The following is a 19730-nucleotide window of genomic DNA, read 5'->3' as shown; positions in this document are numbered from 1 at the left end:
AACTTGCTGATTCAGGTTTTTTCCTTTCGAGTTTATTCTTAAATTGGAAACCATTTGAGTTGTGAGTTCATTGAAGGTATAAAAAAAAAATCTAAAATACAACTTTTGATAAATAACCCCCTAAGTGTCCTATATACAAGTGCTCAGCTATTGCAACTACAGACTGGAATCCCACCTGCAAGTACAGGGTCAGTGGTGAAAGCAGCACCCTCTAGTGCTCATAGATGTGTACAGCATATCTGCAGCAAATTGTATGCACAGTGGGTTATTCACTAAACTCGATTATTTTTCTGGTCGTGGTGTTTTGGGCAACAACTTGTTTTATTTTTGAGGGAAAAAAATTTATTTCTTATACCCCAAAGCTGCAAAAAGTCAGAATCCAAAAATCCGCCATCTCAAACCTGTCGAGGTCATGTATAAGTCGATGGGAGATGTCTTTTTTCCAATTTGAAGATATCGTGCTCTGTGCAGATAAATCAAAAAATCCTGAGTATTCAGCGATCACTCGAAAAAAATCAAGCTATTGGAGTTTGCACTCGATTTTATCTAGACTTTTCCCGAGCCAAATATTTTGAGTTATTTTATTAATAAATAAGGTAAAATCGTGGATGGGATTTTGGTGGAATTTGTTTTATTCAAATTATGAGAAAAATTCAAGTTTTAGTAAATAACCCCTTAAAGGAACAATGTGACAATAAAAACTGGGTAAATAGGCTGTGCAAAATAAAAAATGTTTCTAATATATGTAATGTATAAAGGCTGGAGTGACTGGATGTCTAACAGAACAGAACACTAATTCCTGCTTTTCAGCTAACCAGCTACTATTGTATTGATTTGGTTCCGGCTTCAATCATAGCCAGGGGAAAGATCAGGGTGCAGCACCTCTAATTGGGGAGCGGTTCTGAGTAAGTGGCAGTGTCGGACTGGGCCGCTGGCTCTTGTGTGCCCCCCCAGCCCAGGTCCATACCCATATTTGCCTCTTAATGCCATGAGCCCCTTTATCAGAGGTCGCGGCAGAAAAAAAAGTTTCATGCACACTCTGTTTGCGCGCAAGCGCACAACCAAGTCGCAAGTCGCAAGTATATAAATGCAGCGCCGTGCGCAAGTGCAGAGGCGCAGCACACGGGCCGGCGCAGAGACGCGCCGAACACGCCGGCACGGGAGGGGGTCCTGGGGCAGTAGCCCCGGTGGGCCTCTGGCCCCCCAGTCCGACCCTGGTCAGTGGGGCCCTCTGCTGTCCCAGGCCGACTCTGGTGGATTTATTCATGTTTCGAAGATTTGTTTGTTGGGAATTCTTGAATTCATTTTGGACCATTTGGATCTATTGGTTGCTGAGGTGTGAGGCCCTCCCTCCTTCTATCCATGTTCTTATAATTAAATCCGTGCTTATTTCTGAATGAATGGGAACCAGCAGCTTAATTTTCTTTTCTTCACATTGAGGTCTGTTTCACGTTTATCCAATTTGTGCCTAATGCTCTGCTTTCATCATTCCATTGAATCCCGTTACGTTTATCCAGTAAAGTTTTGATCTTTGACCCTCAAGTGACCAATCTTCCCTGCACTGAACAACCAATCCCATTAAATCCATTGGATTGCATGAAACATCATCTGTCCTGCCCATTGGTAGACATATTTTGTAGGGATGCACCAAATCCACTATTATGGATTCGACCGAACCCCTGAATCCTTCGCAAAAGATTTGGCCGATAACTGAACCGATTCCAAATCCTAATTTTCATATGCAAATTAGGGGTGAGAAGGGGAAAACATTTTTTACTTCCTTGTTTTGTGACAAAAAGTCATGTTACTTCCCTCCCTAATTTGCATATGCAAATTAGGATTTGGATTCCGTTTGGCCAGGCATAAGGATTTGGCCGAATCCAAATCCTGCTGAAAAAGGCCAAATCCCGAACCGAATACTGGATTCGGTGCATCCCTAATATTTTGCTGAAACCCCCTACTGAGATCAGTGCTCCCACTACATTGTTGTGTAGTTACTAGTGATAGGCGAATTTGTTGTGAAACTCATTAAAGTCAATGGGGGCCAAAATTATTTTGACGTGCGTCAATTTAGACTCCCACGACATTTGCCTCTATTTTTGCCAAATGCATTAAAGTCAAGGGCGTCCGAATAATTTTGACGCACAACAATGTTTCTGCATGCAACTATTCTGATGCTCGCTGAAATTATTTCGACGCAGTGGATTTTTTGTCACTGCTGGCGCCGAAACACGGAAATTCACAGCAAATTTGCGCCTGCCGAATATATTCGCCCATCACTAGTGGTTACTGAATCATGTGAAATCTAACCATCTTTAAAGTATAATTTTTAACACAAATTAAGGAGAAAAATGTGCCTTTTGCAGCCATGTTTTATTTATTTTTTTGCCTAATCCGGTAAATGTAAGTTTCTTGAATATTGCAGGATAAATACTGAGTTGTGCTCGTGCCATGAATAAATGTGGAGCCCAGACACTTCCCATGTACCTGAGCTGGGCACGAGTATTCCATGAGGATAAAATCAAATGAGTCAATAACACAACGTGTGCAGGGGACGCAGGGATGGGGGGAACACAGGGAAGGGTTTATTTGCACAAACTGCTGACTCCGTGATCCTTCCATTAACATGAAAATGGCTGCTGTGTAACATAAGGGAACCCTCACAAAGAACAGGTGCTGCGAGACACAGATAAAGGATCCAGGAAAATAGTTTGGCTTTTAACGGAACCCGCCTCCTGCGCTTGTGCTGCGCTTCTATTCTTCTCCTCTAAATATAACCTGGAATTACAGATTATATATATACATAATAATATGTTCCAAATATAAAACATGCTCAGAGCTTTGACAGGAAACACATTTAACTGGAAGTGAGCTATAAAAAGAAATATACAGACTGCCATGGATGTTTAACCCTTATGGTGCCGACCAGGTTCCCGGTAGCACATGGCATGAATAGATTTTGTTTTACTATTTTTTTAATATATATTTCTGTGTTGCTTGTGACCTGGGCATCCTGTACCAGGAGAAACTGAAATACTGAAAATTAATGGAATATTGCAGTGCAATGTACATCATTTTTTTCCTTTTGTTTACAAGATATGGACAATTTAAAACTTCTAATATAATGAATTTTGTAACCACAGCGCCACCTGCTGGGCTTTTTGGTCGAATGTCTACACTCAGGGAAAACATTAACCCTGAGATAAGAAAGGTTTTGTAATGTTGCTCTGTTGTAGTTGTTGAATTGGATATCATTCTATATTGTTTTATTTCCTTTATTTTTATAGTTCTTATAATATCTCTTGGGATGTCAATGGTTCCACCAGTGAACAATAATGGAGATTGCTAGGTCAAATCTGGATATATTCAATAAAAGCAAATAAAGCATTATAAAAAAAAAAACCAAATACCTGTATATAAATATAACATTTATATAATATTAAGCAATTCATAAATATTAAAATAATAATGAACACAGATTTAATCTATTACCAAGTATAAATTATATAAATGGATAAAAGTGAGTCTAAATAGTATAAGGCAAAATAAGCACTGGAAAAAAAACAGTGATTGCTTCCTTTTAACCACTAAATGTAAAAAATATTTGCAAATACGTTAGCAAACAGGAGGCACTGTGTAAATTACTGGAAAAAAGTCATTTGATTTGATATATATATATGTAGGGACCCTAAGGGGCCCATTCATTAAGTTCGAGTGAAGGAATAGAAGAAAAAATACTTAGAATTTCGAAGTGTTTTTTTGGCTACTTTGACCATTGAATGGGCTCCTTCGACTTCGAATCGAACGATTCGAACTAAAAATCGTTCGACTATTCGACCATTCGATAGTCGAAGTACTGTCTCTTTAAGAAAAAACTTCGACCCCCTAGTTCGCCACCTAAAAGCTACCGAAGTCAATGTTAGCCTATGGGGAAGGTCCCGATAGGCTTGCCTAACTTTTTTTGGTCGAAGGATAATCCTTCGATCATTGGATTAAAATCCTTCGAATTGTTCGATCAAACTATTTGCGCAAAATCCTTTGACTTCGATATTCGAAGTCAAAGGATTTTCATTCCCCAGTCGAATATCGAGGGTTAATTAACCCTCGATATTCGACCCTTGATACATTTGCCCCTAACATTTGGGTGTAGTTTACCCAGGCAGTTTCCCCTTGGTAATAGGACACCTAAGGGTCCTTTAATTAACTCTGGCAGTCTCTTTTCCTGAGTCGATATTAGTTCAAGGGTTTGTCCACTAGGTGGCAGCAGTTTAAAGTATAAAGGGGTTTAGCCGCATGTGCTCAAGGGCTGTCCTGGGACTTTGCCTCACTGAGAGGTACTACAGGTCCAGGTCTGCCGGTGAAGCTAGATAAGTGTGAGATAGTGATAGCGAATGTGGTAAAAGTCACTCTAGGAGTGAGAGTCAGCACAGGGTAGCTAGTGAGCAGATGTGGCTCCAATGAGGAGAAGTAGATGGGTTATGACCCTGTGGCGTGTAAACCACTAGAGCAGGGACTATAGTGGGTGAGTTGAGGACCAGATAAGGTGCCGAGATACAAGACCCCAGGCTGAGAAACCCAAGCCTTAGTGTTCATCCGGAGGGATAGTGCCTAGTGAGAGTGGTAACTATCTTCTAAGTCTGTTATTGCTGTTACTCTGATATATTGGATATTTGCTCATCTGGAGCACCTTGTACCTCCTGGAGGGAATATTGCTGTTTGAAGCTATTGTTTTATCTCTGTGAATATCAAAGTACCTTTGAATCACTCCATTGCAACAGTTCTCCGTTAATAAACAAGTTTATATTACTGCAAAGAAACTGAATATCCTGCTGAACTGAACTACACAAGGTACCGGGAGTTGCAGGGAGTTGCACTGGAGTTACAATGGAGTTGCACTGGGGTCCATGGCACAAGTCAAGCAGTTTTAGCCTGGTCACACACAGCCATAATACACAGCTACATATAAGGAAACAATTGTCAATATGAAGTAGGATAGTGAATAAAATATTGGGGGGGGTTCAACACACCAGCGATGTCAACATTCCATTATATTTTTCCATGTTCATTTTTATTGTAAATGTAGGTTTCTTATCAGAGACAAAGTAAATATTGCGTTATAGATGCTGAGTTGTGCTCGTGCCATGAATAAATGTGGAGCCCAGACACGTCCCATGTACGTGAGCTGGGCACGAGTATTCCATGAGGATAAAATCAATAACACAACGTGTACAGGGGACGCAGGGATGGGGGGAGCACAGGGAAGGGTTTATTTGCACAAACTGCTGACTCCGTGATCCTTCCATTAACATGAAAATGGCTGCTGTGTAACATAAGGGAACCCTCACAAAGAACAGGTGCTGCGAGACACAGATAAAGGATCCAGGAAAATAGTTTGGCTTCTAACGGAACCCGCCTCCTGCGCTTGTGCTGCGCTTCTATTCTTCTCCTCTAAATATAACCTGGAATTACAGATTATATATATATATATATATATACATAATTATATGTTCCAAATATAAAATATGCTCACAAAGAGCTTTTAATTTCCCATTACACTTTCAAGTGAAACTGTAATTGGGATAAATAGTTAAAAAAGAAAACTAATCTTGAAGTGCTATGGATAGTTCATTTTTAGTGTGTCAGCAGAGGTAGAACCTCCTAAAAGTACCGCCATGCCGACACTGTACATTCTACTCTTCCACACTGCCTCTTGATCTTTGCCACACTATGGGGCAGATTTATCAAAGATCGAAGTGCAAATTCAAATTTAAAATAATTCTGAAAATTTTGAGCTAATTTTTGTGTACTTCGACTAGGGAATAGTCCAAATTCTATTAGACTTTTAAAAAAAAATGTGAAGATTCCAATATTGAAATTTCTCATGTACTATCTCTTTAAAAATTCGACTTCGACCATTCACCATCTAAAACCTGCTGAATTGCTGTTTTAGGGGGGGGCTCCTAGAACCTATTTGGAGTGAATTGGTGGACTTTGAAAAATCGAAAATGTGATATCACTGCGATTCGTACAATTTGAATTCGGACGAATTTGAACGAATACGGACTATTCACCTGCAAAAAAACTTCGATTTTTTTTAAATAATTTTTGGTTGGACTTTTTTAATTCGAATTTTGAAGTTTTTCAAATTCGAAATTCGACCCCTAGGTGTTATTACCACTTAACATATAGAGGCGTGTGTATTAAAATTCAAATGTGTGAATCTTAGCGTTTTCTTTCCATTCGATTAAACTTGAAATTTTAGCAGATTCGAATGTTTGCTTAATTCTCAAAATATTTGAATCTACAAGACTCGATCTAAAAAACTGTGAAAAAAACCTTGATACGTTGAATTCATATTCTACTTTTCAGTGGGTCTACATAGCTCTCAATAACATTTACAACAATTCGAAAATCTCGAAATTGCTAAATTTTGGCTAGGGCAGCTCCCATTGACTTCTACATGAACTCGCACGCCTTTAGATGCCAATGTTTTACATTTGAGCTTTTCACAAATAAGTTTATAGCTTAATAAATATCGAACATTCAAGCAAAACAATTATTCAAATTCATGAGTTCTAAGCACACAATATTCGAATTGCGGGGGAAAAAAATCGAATTCAAATGTTGATAGCCCCATAGTGTCTTTACATGACACCGTAAGATGTGCTGTAATTAAAAAATAAAATTACTGTTTCTTTTAACAGGTTACCAGAAATTTGAAAATTTTCACTGCTGCTCACAATTCAGTGTGTTTTCAGGGTGTCCGATAAGAAAGGGTGGAAATTATTCTTATAAACTTCTTGTAAGTAGTGATGAGTGAAATGTTTCACCAAGTTTCACCGCGAAAATGACACCCATAGACTATAATGGGTGAAAAAATTTGTTGTGCGTCTAAAACATTTTGTCACCCATAGACTTCAATGCATTTCTGCAAATTTTTGGCATTTTGCAAATTTTTGACAAAGCGAAATGCGTCAGATTCGCCTATCACTGCTTCTGAGAGTTTCTTACCCAACTCACTTTTGCAGGCAACACACAAGAGTCAACCTCAGCCAACTGGAGATCATAGAGAGGACTAAGCTACAAGTAAAATTTGGGTCAGTCATAAGTCAAAATGTGGGACATCTTTCAACCAACATAAGAAAGGCAACAAGAATTGCAAGTGCCGCTCTTTATGGAAACATTGTTCATCCTCAGTAAGAGGCATTATCTGTCAGTTCTGAAAACTGAATTATATGACTATAAATACTCAAGTTTTTTTGGGGGGTAGAGAATCCATCATGATAGGGAGAAAAGTCTGTATCTCAAGTTTACTCCATGATATGTTTCTATGAAATGTTATAATTGGTTCCAAGTTAATCAATGGTGAGCTTCTATATTCACTTTTATGTTTGTCTTTAGGGCTCTCCATGCTCCCTATAGTGAGTCAAGGTGTCGACTTAGAGACCATTTTCTCCAACAGGTTCATCATCCTTTCCTGTAGCTGCAGGCTTTGCACTTGGATGATGTTTTGCTGATCCAGTATCCGGCGCACCTCCCTGCATGTCTCTTCCATGGCTCTGCTCAACCTCCTCTGTTCTTCCAGCATGCTCTCCATCACTTTTAACTTCTTCCTCTGGAAACTGAAGGTCTGCAGCTTCCTTCTCTTAGCTGCTCGCTCCCCCAATCTGATAAAAGAGAATACAATAATTTAGGCACAGATCAGACGTCAGGTTATCATAATTGTACCTGCCCCACATAGTCACATGCTTTGCCCAGAGCAATGAACAGTATTCAGAGTATACCAGGTGGCAGAATATATTTAGTTTCATCTTTATACAAGTCTGGATTTTTTTCTGTAAACAAGTCTAATGCATACCAGAACATTTAGTGTTTCTTGACCCATTCCCTGCATCATATAAAGGCTTCCACCATGACACTCTCTATAGCAGATGCTTGTGCCATACAACAGCAAGTGGTAACGTTGAGTTGGATTTGGTGGCCAACACATGGGTCTAGTCTTCTTTGATGGGGTGGGTGTTAAGAAAATGTAATTTAGATAATTAGCTAAATATTTGTGGTGATGCACATCCATTTATATATTACTTTGACAGTTTTTCTGCTGCTAAGTGCCGCAGTAAGAGATCAAGATTACGTACCTCAGTTTGTAAGACTGGAGACTGGCGGAGCTGTCTGAATTGTCATCCTCAAAACAGCCTTCCCTTTCTTCATAAGTGAACTGATTGTAGGACAAGTAGAGTGGCGTGGACTTGGCAGTTGGGGACTGTGAGGCCTCTGTGTGAGAGGTAGAAGGCCCAGGCTGAAGCTTCATATCTCCATGCTCAGGCAGCTTGGATAAGATACGATCAATGGTTTTAAAATAAGGCCAGTCTGGAGGTGCAGTCTCCCCGTCAGTCATACATTTTAATTTCCTAGGCAAGAGCAAAAAAGTGTGCTAAGTGCATAGAGATGGGAAAGTCTGTAATGGGAAAACATGTACTTCTGTAAATAAAAGTGACTTTTGTACATGGCAACCCAAAGTCAAGACAAGTAAAGCCATTAGTTGTGCCAAGGGGTTGTGAGACCCCATTATTTCTATATAAGAAACCCTTTATCTGTTGGTGTACAAAAACTCAGAGAACAACCCACCACTCTTCATCTATCAGTGGATTCTGGAACACCTGAAGGGCCACAGTTTGGCAAAAAATCCCAAAGAAAATCATCTTTATTTTGGCTTGTTTCAACCACTTATTGCAGCAACTGCAGGTTTCAAACTTGAAAATGGGACCTCCTTTCTTCTCATTTAAAGGGATGCCTTTGTTACCCCTGAAAGGACGAAAACGTTGTTTGTTACATGCACCCCTTATATATATTAACACATAGGGGATTATTTACTAAAATCTGAATTTATTGATTGAAAAAAACCATGACCAAACATATTTTAGCTTATTTATTAATTGAAAAAACTCGATTTAATTGGATTGTGGAAAAACTCAATAAAATCAAGCGAAAACCAGAAACGCTCAAATTTTTCGAGCTTTTCACCGAATTGCTCATATTTTTCTGGCTTTTTTGCCGAATCGCTTGAATTTTTAGAGTTTTGCCCGAAAATCCAGAAAAAGTCAGATTTTTGGGCTAAACCCAGTGCAGACCACAAAAGCCTCAAATTGAGATAAGTGCCTCTCCCATTGACTTATACTGGACCTCTACAGGTCTGAGATGGGGGATTTTCGGATTCAGGCTTTTTGCATTATTGGGTATAGTAAGTCTCGAAAAATCTCAGAAGATTTGAGTTTTCTAGTGAAAAAAGCTCAAATTTTTCGAGATTTCATAACTCAACCTTTAATAAATAACCTCAATAGTGTCAACAATTCCAACTTGGCCAGCCTTTCCTCATAACTATCATCTTACTTGCTATGATTACCTGGAATAAATTATTAATCAACAATTCATTAGATCATGATTAATAATATCTGAAACTCAGTGTGATTTTACAGACACTTGATGGCATTAAAAATCGTACCGCCTGCACCACCACAATCTATTATGAATTCACAATCCATTATAACATTACAATAGATAATGACATCATAACCCAGCTATGAGTGATGGGCGAATTTGCGCTGTTTCGCTTCGCCGCGAAATTTGCGAAACAGCGAAAAATTTGCGAAACAGCGACGGCATCTAGTTTTTGACGCCGGCGACCATTTTTGACACCGGCGCCCGTTTTTTGGCGCCTAATTTTCGCGGGTGTTTCGCAAATTTATTCACTGGCGGCGAATCGCGCTAATTTGCCGCAAATTCTCGCCCATCACTACCAGCTTTTTTTATGTCATAAACCATTTTCACAAACATGACCGGTCATATACTTTTCCAATCTATTATTTCATGGTACCATCACAATATGTAGCTTTTGCTGATTTTTTTTTTTTTTTTTTTTTAATGTGATTCAAATTAGGGTTCAGATTTGGTTCAAGAATCTTTGGTGGAGAATTCGGCATTCTATTCAGTTCTATTCTATGAAAAAAATAGATTTGGTGGCTTCCAACTTTTCCAAATTATATATTTTAATGGCCGGGGCAATAATCCAAGAGCAAATTAAATATGCAGTTTTGTTGGAATATAATCCAGGTTTTTATAAAACTTGAAATCCTCCATGGAGGGTTGTCCATAGTGAGTGTGTTTGTTTCCTATTACTTACGTTTTTGATGGAAATGATTGCAACATATAACTTGATGGCAAAATGTAAATATATTTCATGCTACTTTATACAAGGTGGTATATAATCTAGTTTCCTTGCAAAACTAGATTTTTTGTAAATATTTCTTAAATTGTATTGCAAGCCATGCATAAAGCAGGAGGAATGTGCATATATATATAGATATATAGATATATAGATAGATATAGATATATATATATATAGAAGGCAAGGGACATTATGAAATCAGCACATACACAACACTTGTTTTACATTTTGTTTGTTGAAATGGAATGCACTAAGCCCCATGGAGAGGTAATATAGAAACATTACTTTCACAAAGAGAATTCAATTGGTGAGAAAAAGGAACACACTCCAGGGAATGGTTCTTAATAAAAAGGACTCTGTAAAAAATATGTATAAAATGACCCATTCTAACAAGACCTTGTCAAGCGTGAATCATAGATTTAAGTACATTGCAGCCATAATTGGTCTAGAGAATTTGCCTCAAATTTCACGAATTTCCCGCGAAATCCGCGAAACTGCCAAAAAATTAGCAAAACAGCGATTTTGAAAAATGGGTAAAAATGGGTTCCAGCGTCACAGTTGCCGGAACCGTCGCCAGCGTCAAAAAAACTTTGACACCGGCGACCGATCAAAAATTTCTTCAAGAATTTTCGCGCCAAATTCGCTAATTTATTCGCCACCAGCAAAAATTCGCAAATCAGCCGCAAATTCGCTCCTGGCATATAAATAAACACAACAACTGATCAGCAGCTCCTGTATCTTTAACTGATTGAAATTGCAATTTGCACACACTTGCATTCAAATAAATGAGCCATTTTGTGTATCTGCTTTGGGGAGATGTTACTTTTTGAATGCTACTTTACTGAATGGATTGTGACAATTCAAACCAGAATTTATTCTATATTAGATCTGAAGATCTCAGAAGGAAAGAGAGAAGGATGTCAAAATCTATAATTTAAGGATCAAACTCATATATAAGATCTCAATGATTTTTGCAAAGCAGAAACCAATAAAGCAAAAATAGAAAATAAGGAATTGATTGCTACACTTGCAAAGACTAATCCCAAAAGTGTTTTGAGTATACCAACAGTAAAATGAAGTAGGCTGAGAGTAGGCATTGGAAAAATGTTTATTTCTTTTTCCTTGTTTATATCAGGGGGTTTCCGGGCTCACTGGGGCTGCCTTATGGGGGGGCCCGACTCCCCCCGCCAACTTCAGAGCCCCGCCTCGACCCCACTCCAACCAGCGCGTACCTGAAATTTTCTTCTATTGGGAGGGGAGAAATCACCAGGTATGGTTGCTCTGAAGCTGAAATGCTTGTTGAAATGCTCATTTTCTGTTTATAGAAATTTCCTAATCATTTAGTGATTTTAAATAGGGACACATTGAATCCACCATTTTGGATTCGGCCGAACCCCCGAATCCTTTGCGAAAGATTTGGGCGAATACCGAGCCGAACCCTAAATTTCATATGCAAATTAGGGGTGGGAAGGGGAAAACATTTTTTACTTCCTTGTTTTGTGACAAAAAGTCACTCAATTTCCCACCCCTAATTTGGATATGCAAATTAGGATTTGGATTTGGTTCGGCCGGGCAGAAGGATTTGCCCGAATCCGTATCCTGCTGAAAAAAGCCGAATCCTGGATTCGGTGCATCCCTAATTTTAATTGATAAATATTACAAATAAATCCTTTTATACTCCCAGCCATTATATAGTGAATAAAGTACCCCCTCTTGTAAAATATAAGGATATTATAAGTTACCGAGGAGTTTCATGACCATATAAAAACACGAGGCCGAAGGCTGAGTGTTTTTATACAGGTCATGGAACTCCGAGGTAACTTCTAATATCCTCATATTTTACAACTGGGGGTACTTTATTTATTATAATACACAAGTTTCAGTGAGTCATGTGACAGAAATGACATCAGAACTCACCGTTTATAACTGATGACATCAGAACTCACCGTTTATAAGGATATAATTTACAAGATATTCATGGCTTTTGTGTATTATAAGTTCTTACAATACTTATAAACTCATCAATGCCATGGTTGCCTATATATAAATAAGGGAGCCTGACGATGGCCCTCATAGGCAATTTTATAATTGTATAATATCACATTCGTCTTGCTAGTAACTTGTTTTAGGTGTTTGGAAAACATAACAGGGTTTCCTTTATTCTGTTGGGAAAAACAGGATTATCCCCAGCTTTGAGAGATGATGGGTTAATCCAAGCGAGTATTCTGCTCGGCCACTATTAGTCCATATCCCTCCTTGAATTAGTATGGCTGCTCTGTAGGAGAGCAGCGCAATCTCTCTCTCTTAAAAGCCATAAATGCTAGCGGCATGGGAGGATCTAGCCGTGAAAAAAACCAACGTCCCATTAGACACTTTTCCATGTACACACACATTACACTTATTGTGTTCTTCATTTCGTTTTTCTTTACACACTTTCATTCTATGCTTACATTCATACACATTCCCAAATACACACACTTTCCCCTTCTCACCACCAAACACACTTACACTTTTCACATATACACACTATTGTGCAACTGCACATATCACTCCACTTTGTTGTTAATTACACCACTTCACACCTCCCAACTGTCCCTTTTTCGGAGGGACAGTCCCTCTTTTGACAGCTCAACCCGCAGTCCCTCATTTGTACTGGAAAGTCCCTCTTTTCTCTGCACTGAACAGCCAGAAAAAGAAACAGCTCACTTAATTGGCTTTTAGCAGAGAGCCCAGAACAGCTAACAGGTACAAACAAGATACTTTGTAACAATTTTGAGACACAAAAACACAGTTTAGATAAGGAGAAATATTTTCAAACTTTCATAACCTGCCAAATTTTGTAAAACAAACATGGTAATTAGGGGGTGTGGCCACAGAAAGGGGTGTGGTCAAAAAATTGCTGCGCTACGTGTGGAAAAAAAATTTGTGTCCCTCTTTTTACTTCCAAAATGTTGGGAGGTATGCCACTTTACTACTTTTTTTCTGAAATGGGCGTTGGTTTAGGCTTTCTCTCCCTCTTAGGGCTCTTACTCACGAGCGGTTGAACCTGCGCTCCCCTGCGTTCCGTTTTTCTGCGTTCAGCCGCAGGGGAGCGCAGGAATAGACGCATTAAGTTCTTTTCAATGGGGCTGTACTCACTCAGGTGCGTGTAGGCGCCGAACGCAGGTTGAGACGCAACATGCTGCATTTTTCCTGTGTTCGGCGCCTACACGCGCCTGTGTGAGTACAGCCCCATTGGAAAAAATGTAATGCGTCTATTCCTGCACTCACCTGCGGCTGAACGCAGAAAAACGGAACGCAGGGGAGCGCAGCTACAACCGCTCGTGAGTAAGAGCCCTTAAAAGCCGCTCAGCAGTTGGCGGGGAAGATTTTAGCACACAGTTTGAAACCAAGGCGCAGGAGATGTTTATATTAAGAATTGTTACTAAACAGAGAGGTAAAATTCCTTTTTTACTATGATTAGAGGTTAATAAGTTAGGGACCACCATGTGGGGTTTTACCTTGACGTGGTATGGTGGCTTATCCATTTTATGATCATAACTTTGTAACAAAAAAACCCTGTTTCAAAATGACATGCACTTGCATATTTACTTGAATCATTTAGACAGGGCTCTAAACGTTTTGAAATTGGCCTCAGGTGTGCACCCACAACCCCCCCCCCCATTTTTTCTCCTTAGGAGAGGCCTGAATATGAAGACGAATAATATAAAGTAGTACGTTTGTAGCTTTACAGATCATTTGTCTTTTAGATGAGGCCAGTGACCTCCCCATTTGAAAGCTGGAAAGAGTCAGGAAGAAGGCAAATAATTCAAAAACTATTTTAAAAAAATGAAGACCAACTGAAAAGTTGCTTAGAATTAGCCATTCTATAACATACTAAATTAAGTTAACTTAAAGGCAAACCACCCCTTTAAAATAGGTCAGGGGGTTACATTAGACATTGTGAGACATTTCCAGCTCGTAGTTCTTCCCATCACTTGCTTTATACACGTATGCGAGCAGCACAGGTTTGCGGGAAACCCGCGGCATAGCTACAAATTGCTTCCTCATAATGGACTCATTTTGGAATATTTTCTCGGCAGGAACATTTTTGCCTGTAAAGCAGAAACACCATCTGACTAACTGGCGTAGGAAATAATTGTTACATGATGTTTGTACCATCAATGACAGTGGATCGGCTTCTTCCCCAGCAACATATATCTTGGCATTTCATTAGATGACTTACAGATCTAGTAAATAAATAGACGCCAACAATACGGTCAATAAATATACTCTGTTCAACGGGAATCTGTTTTGATCCCTGAATGAGAAGATTACACATCTCTTATCAATGAGTTTAAATATGGCTGATGGAGCCCTGTACTTTGGTGCTCTGTACTCCACCCTAAAATATTCTCCAGGGAAACAGAGAAACCAGTACGGAAGAGCACTGGGGCCAGCAAAAAAAAAAAATCTCATAATTATGACTTTTAAACTCATAATTATGACTTTAAAAAGTCGAAATTATGATTTTTAATCTAATAATTATGACTTATTATCATAATTATGACTTTAAAAAGTCGAAATTATGATTTTTAATCTCATAATTATGATTTTTAATCTCATAATTATGACTTTTATTATCATAATTATGACTTTAAAATGTCGAAATTATGACTTTTAATCTTATAATTATGACTTTTAAAAATCATAATTCACCATAATTTTTTTTTTTTTGCTGGCCCCAGTGCTCTTCCGTAAACCAGTGCCCAAATTATTCTGAAAAATGGTAGAACGGTTGCCAGGCTTAACAAGCAGTAGTTTTGAAGTCAGCCTCTTCGAGACTTGGGAGACAAGAAGTCAAAGCCCTGAACATCTTCTCTCTCCATAATTGGTCATAAAAATATTCCTTTTTTTTACAGAGACCTTGTTTATATTGCACTTCTCCTGCTTCTCACTCTGAATGTCTTCTCCATTGGATTCAATATCAGACTTTATTCGACACACTGTGACATTTACCATAAGGCTCTGGTGCTCATCATGCCCAAAACTACAGGTCCACTACAGCACTGTCCACTATCACTGTACTGCTCTGCTTAGTTTTCTTATTCATCCCAAGTGGTACGTGATCCAGAATGGTACTGTACTTACCAATCCTGTGACTCCATCATATGGGGGTTTTCCACCAGGTTAATACTAGTAAATGGCACTACCCCATATGGCAAAGGATCTGATGTTTATAACTTCAGGAAGATAAAATAGTGTCACAGTGATAAACCCGCCCAAATTCCACCAATACAGCCTTCCCTAATGTTCCACCAGTGGAATTTCATTGCTTATTTGCTTGTTCTGCCTTCTGATCAATACATGGTAGGAAACAAACCCCAAATCTCTCACAAAGTACCTTCTGGCAGGTCTTATAGTAGCCCTCTTTCCAAGCTTGTCTACGGATGTCATGAGATGTCTGTTCAGGGACTGCAAATAGGAATTTTTGATTTATAAAATCACTTTACATGAAATAATCAACATATCATAAACAATTCACAAATCATAAAACAAAAATAACCAAAAATCCCACAAACCCAAACATTTACCCTCCAGCCTGCAGAGTCCACCCCTCTGCCCTTTGGCAACTTTCCATCAAAGTATCATTTGGAAAGTCCTGTTTTTGTCCATACAGCCTTAGTCCCCCCCAAAACAAACCAAAACCCAGAAAATGTAGGGACTGCAAATAGGGACAACTGCCCAAGAGCAACTCACACTTGAGGCCCCGCAGAGCAGCAGCTATGGATAGGAAGAGTGAGACATATCAAGGCAAGAGACAGTTACCATTAATATACCAGGATCTGTAAGCCCTAGAGCTCTCATGTATATTTGTAGTTAACAGCTGAAGAACCATAGGAAGATGGTCGTACACTATGTACAGTAAATAAAATCTGAATGGCCACGTGCACTGCCACAAAGATGGATTTGCTTCCAAATGGGCACAGCAGGGCTTATAAAAAAAGCTGGAGGCCAGGTACAACACTCCTATAATTATTGGTACAAAGGAATTAGGATCTGATAGGCTTGGAGGAGTCTAACAATCTGTCTTTAGAACTCTAGTCCTCAGACAAATTGAGAAACACTGGCCCAGCAAGTCAAGTCCATCAATTTGTATGCTAAACAGTTGTGCTTTTAACATTTAAGTACATCAGTGAAAGCAACCAATATGGCGGCTCCCACTTACACGTATAAATGCAATAAAACAGTAGAACTATTCTGTGCACAACATATGCTTGGCTGTCATCCTTTACTGCCTGATTGACATCATTTATAAATGAAACCACAGAATAAATTCAATAAGAGGGACATAACTTACAAATATCTCATTGTATCCTGAGTTGGGCAAGTGATTTGTAAACCAATGTATAGTGGCACAGGCCTAACTAGGACGACTGCATTATATAATGGTATGTGGAACAATGTCGGCGGATGTTAGATACGGAATACGGTGAGTCAAGCTAGGAACACTTATTCTGCAGTTCGATAACTAACAGTAAATTGATCCTGGTTATTGTCTCTTCCATTTAATGTCCATGTATAGTGTAGGTATGAACAGGGGCTGCACGTTCCTCTGCTGGGACAAATCCAGAAAGTACAATTCTAGAATGTTCTGGCACACACTAAGCTGCTTGCTCATATTAGGGTCAATTACAATGACTCCTGGCAAAAGTTCTATGGTGGTTGGGGGCACAAAAGTGCTCCCCTTACTCTTCATACAAAAAGCCTTGTATCTGGGGTCTGGCTGCTGTCCACACCTCATGTTGGATGAAGAAATAGGTAAGCGAATGTCAGCCCTGTGTTTTCTGCCCACCAAGCAGGTCATAAGTACAAGGCTCCCTAACTTGCCCTGCTTGGCCTTCATGAATACAATGCTGCAGAATGCTCTAGGCTCCACATGCTCTAGGCCACAAACAAGGGAACAGCTACAGAAGTGCCCACAAGACCATGCTGAGCAGGGTAAAGGCAGCAGATTTCCCAATACTGGAAAATAATCTTACCCCTTGATTACCAGCTGTAAGATCAGTTTTAGTAGGGGTTGTGCTCAGGAACATGTCAATCAGATCCACACCCATAGGGCCCATGAGTAGGGGGGCAGCCCACAGATGCCTATATGGTAAATAAAAATGTTGACAGATACACTGGACTAAATCTGGTGGTGGAGCTGAGTGGGAGCAGGGTTACCATCATCCAATCATGGGATGGTAGGTGTCATGGGAGCACAGTGCTAGGACCTAGTGCAGTATCTGACCTGCAAAACAGACCTGGTTGTGGTCAGGGGCGATTCTGGTCATTTTGCCGCCTGAGACGACCTTCCTTTTGTCGCCCCCACCCCTCCCCACGGCACTTACCTCTTCAGCACCGGGGGGGTCAGGGGCGGTCCACGCCGCGCTGGAGAGGTCGGTCCATGTCGCTAGTGCAGAAAAGCCAAATTTCCAGGTTGAAAATCGGAAATTCGTCTCTTAGTTACCAGGAGCAGCAGTTTTGCCGCCACTGGCATCCAGGGGGGGTGCTACCGCCTGAGGCAAGTGCCTCAACTCGCCTCATTGGTGGAGCGCCCCTGGTTGTGGTGGGTTCCAGAGATGCTCGCTTTACTCTGTGGGCTAAAGCTGAACATGTTTTTGTAGACCTGTTACACCATATCATTTGTGCTTCTGTACTAGCCCCTTTAAAAATCTGCTGTCACTTACTGAGCTTAGGCTTTGACACACAATATACTGTATATACAAAATAGAACAGTCTTGATGCAAGACTGAGAGATTCATCATTAATAGATCAGCTATCTCTGCTAATATTTGCTTCTCACCAGCAGCTCAGAGCACACTGAGCATGTGCCGTGCCACTGACACTCAAAAGATGGCCTAACAAGATCCAAATGAGGGAGCTGCTGTATACAGTTAAAGAAATTCCCAATGTAAAAACCTAAAGAGGTTATTGTCTCTCCAGTAATATGTGGTGCCTGGGTGCTCATGTCCCAGACCTGCAGCTCGAGTTGGAGGAATCCAACCAAAGGAGAAAACAGCAGGCAATCACAGATCACACAAACAGGCTTGTAAAAGAACTGAGAACTTTATTTAGGCCACAGAGTAGATAAACACATAGCCTTACGCGTTTCGTGCCAGTAGGCACTTAATCATAGGCTGTACTAGCTGTGTACAGCTTTAAACACAAGGGACATTATAATTATTATTATTATTATTATTAGAGGGCCTCTGAACGCCTCTTTACCTTTTAGTTCTCCTTTATATTCGCATCATCCCAGGATAAGCAGCCAAGGTGCCAGTGCAAATGGCACAATGTTTCTAGCTGGCAGTTATTCGGCACAGCGAAAAGCTTTTCCCTTTGTAGTTGTAGTGGGAAAAATGAAGGTTGAAAGTAGGGATGCAACGATTCCGGGATTCGGTTCAGGATTCTGCCTTTTTCAACAGAATCCTTCTGCCCAGCCGAACCGTATCCTAATTTGCATATGCAAGTTAAAATTCGGTTCAGCATTCAGGCCGAATCTTTCGCGAAGGATTCGGGGGTTCGGCCGAATCCAAAGCGGCGGATTCGGTGCATCCCCAGTTGAAACGAGTAACGTGAATCAAATCATTGGTTAGAAACTTCAAGGGGTTAAAGCGCTTACCTGTACTGGAAAGTCATGTTTGTAATTTTGATTTTGATTTCTTCCCCGTGTCGGTGCTCCCCGGTCATCTCAAAGAGCTTGTTCGCCATTCGCTCGTAAACTTTGGCGTTCCTTTTGGTCTGTTTCAGCTCCTCGAAATATTCCTCCCAGACCAGCATCAGGCCCCTCATCTCTGCCTCAGTCCAGTTCCTGGCCCTCCTGTGCTTCTCGCTCTGAGACGAGACAAGATAACTGGGAATCTCAGCTGCAGCCATTGCTCCTGCTGCTGAAAGGCTTTTTAAAAGAGGAGGCCGTTTAGCTGGAGCTTTTTAAGTTGTTCTTGCCCAGCTAGGCATGCGAGTCTGTGGGAGGCTGGGGGGAATAAAAAGAAAACAACCTGTGAATGACAAGGGAACATATGAAAGCCTTTTGCAACAGCTTATAGTCTGAGAGCATAAAATGGGGCCTACGTCTGACAGGCTGGAATTTAGTTAAAAGCTTTTAAACAGGGAAACGTCATGTTGATGTCACGTTCCCATGGCAACAGAGCAACTGCAGAAGCTACAACAACAAAAACCTTTTAACTGAAAGCCAAATAATCAGGACAAAGTTGACAGGCCTTCAATATTAAAGCTTTTAAACACTTAAAAAAAAAAAAAAGAGATTCTGCAATAAAAGATATGCGGGTGGTTGGGTCACGCGCTCCTCCAGGAGCTTTTAAGTTACTCTTTGCAGCTGAATGGCTCACAAGCTGGAGGGAGGGAGAGACCAAGCACAAAGAAAGCCTTTTATGCAGAATATTCATTAAACATTGAAGTGCTGAGACGTGGGACGGACTCTGTGATACACTGGGGGTGTAGGATACAGCAGGTAACCCCC

General features: G+C 40.1%; 1 protein-coding gene and 1 long non-coding RNA gene across 2 annotated transcripts in view; one reads left to right on the top strand and one right to left on the bottom strand.

Annotated features, from left to right (window-relative positions):
* LOC108697893 overlaps nt 1-8551 on the top strand; it is an 18002-nt gene extending 9451 nt beyond the window's left edge. The window contains exon 3 of the long non-coding RNA XR_001932500.2: nt 7029-8551. This is a non-coding gene — a long non-coding RNA (uncharacterized LOC108697893). The remainder of the gene's footprint in view (nt 1-7028) is intronic.
* msantd1.L (Myb/SANT-like DNA-binding domain containing 1 L homeolog) lies at nt 6088-19730 on the bottom strand. The gene is made up of 3 exons (XM_018228362.2): nt 18873-19730; nt 8139-8411; nt 6088-7667 (listed from the first exon to the last, which is right to left on the bottom strand). Exons 1-3 carry the CDS (start codon nt 19124-19126, stop codon nt 7427-7429), a joined length of 768 nt encoding a protein of 255 aa, XP_018083851.1. The 5' UTR covers nt 19127-19730; the 3' UTR covers nt 6088-7426.

This window comes from Xenopus laevis, chromosome 1L, assembly GCF_017654675.1.
Source record: "Xenopus laevis strain J_2021 chromosome 1L, Xenopus_laevis_v10.1, whole genome shotgun sequence".
Taxonomy (NCBI): Eukaryota; Metazoa; Chordata; class Amphibia; order Anura; family Pipidae; genus Xenopus; species Xenopus laevis.
Note: the sequence above shows the minus strand (reverse complement) of the source record. Positions and strands in the feature narration are given on the sequence as shown.

Excerpts from the sequence above, each read along its gene's own strand:
- msantd1.L (XM_018228362.2), bottom strand. The coding sequence starts at position 19,126 with ATGGCTGCAGCTGAGATTCCCAGTTATCTTGTCTCGTCTCAGAGCGAG. Across the intron at positions 8,412-18,872 it reads AACATGACTTTCCAGTACAG|GAAATTAAAATGTATGACTG; the intron begins GTAAGCGCTTTA and ends GCTCTTGCCTAG. Across the intron at positions 7,668-8,138 it reads CTCCAGTCTTACAAACTGAG|ATTGGGGGAGCGAGCAGCTA; the intron begins GTACGTAATCTT and ends CTCTTTTATCAG.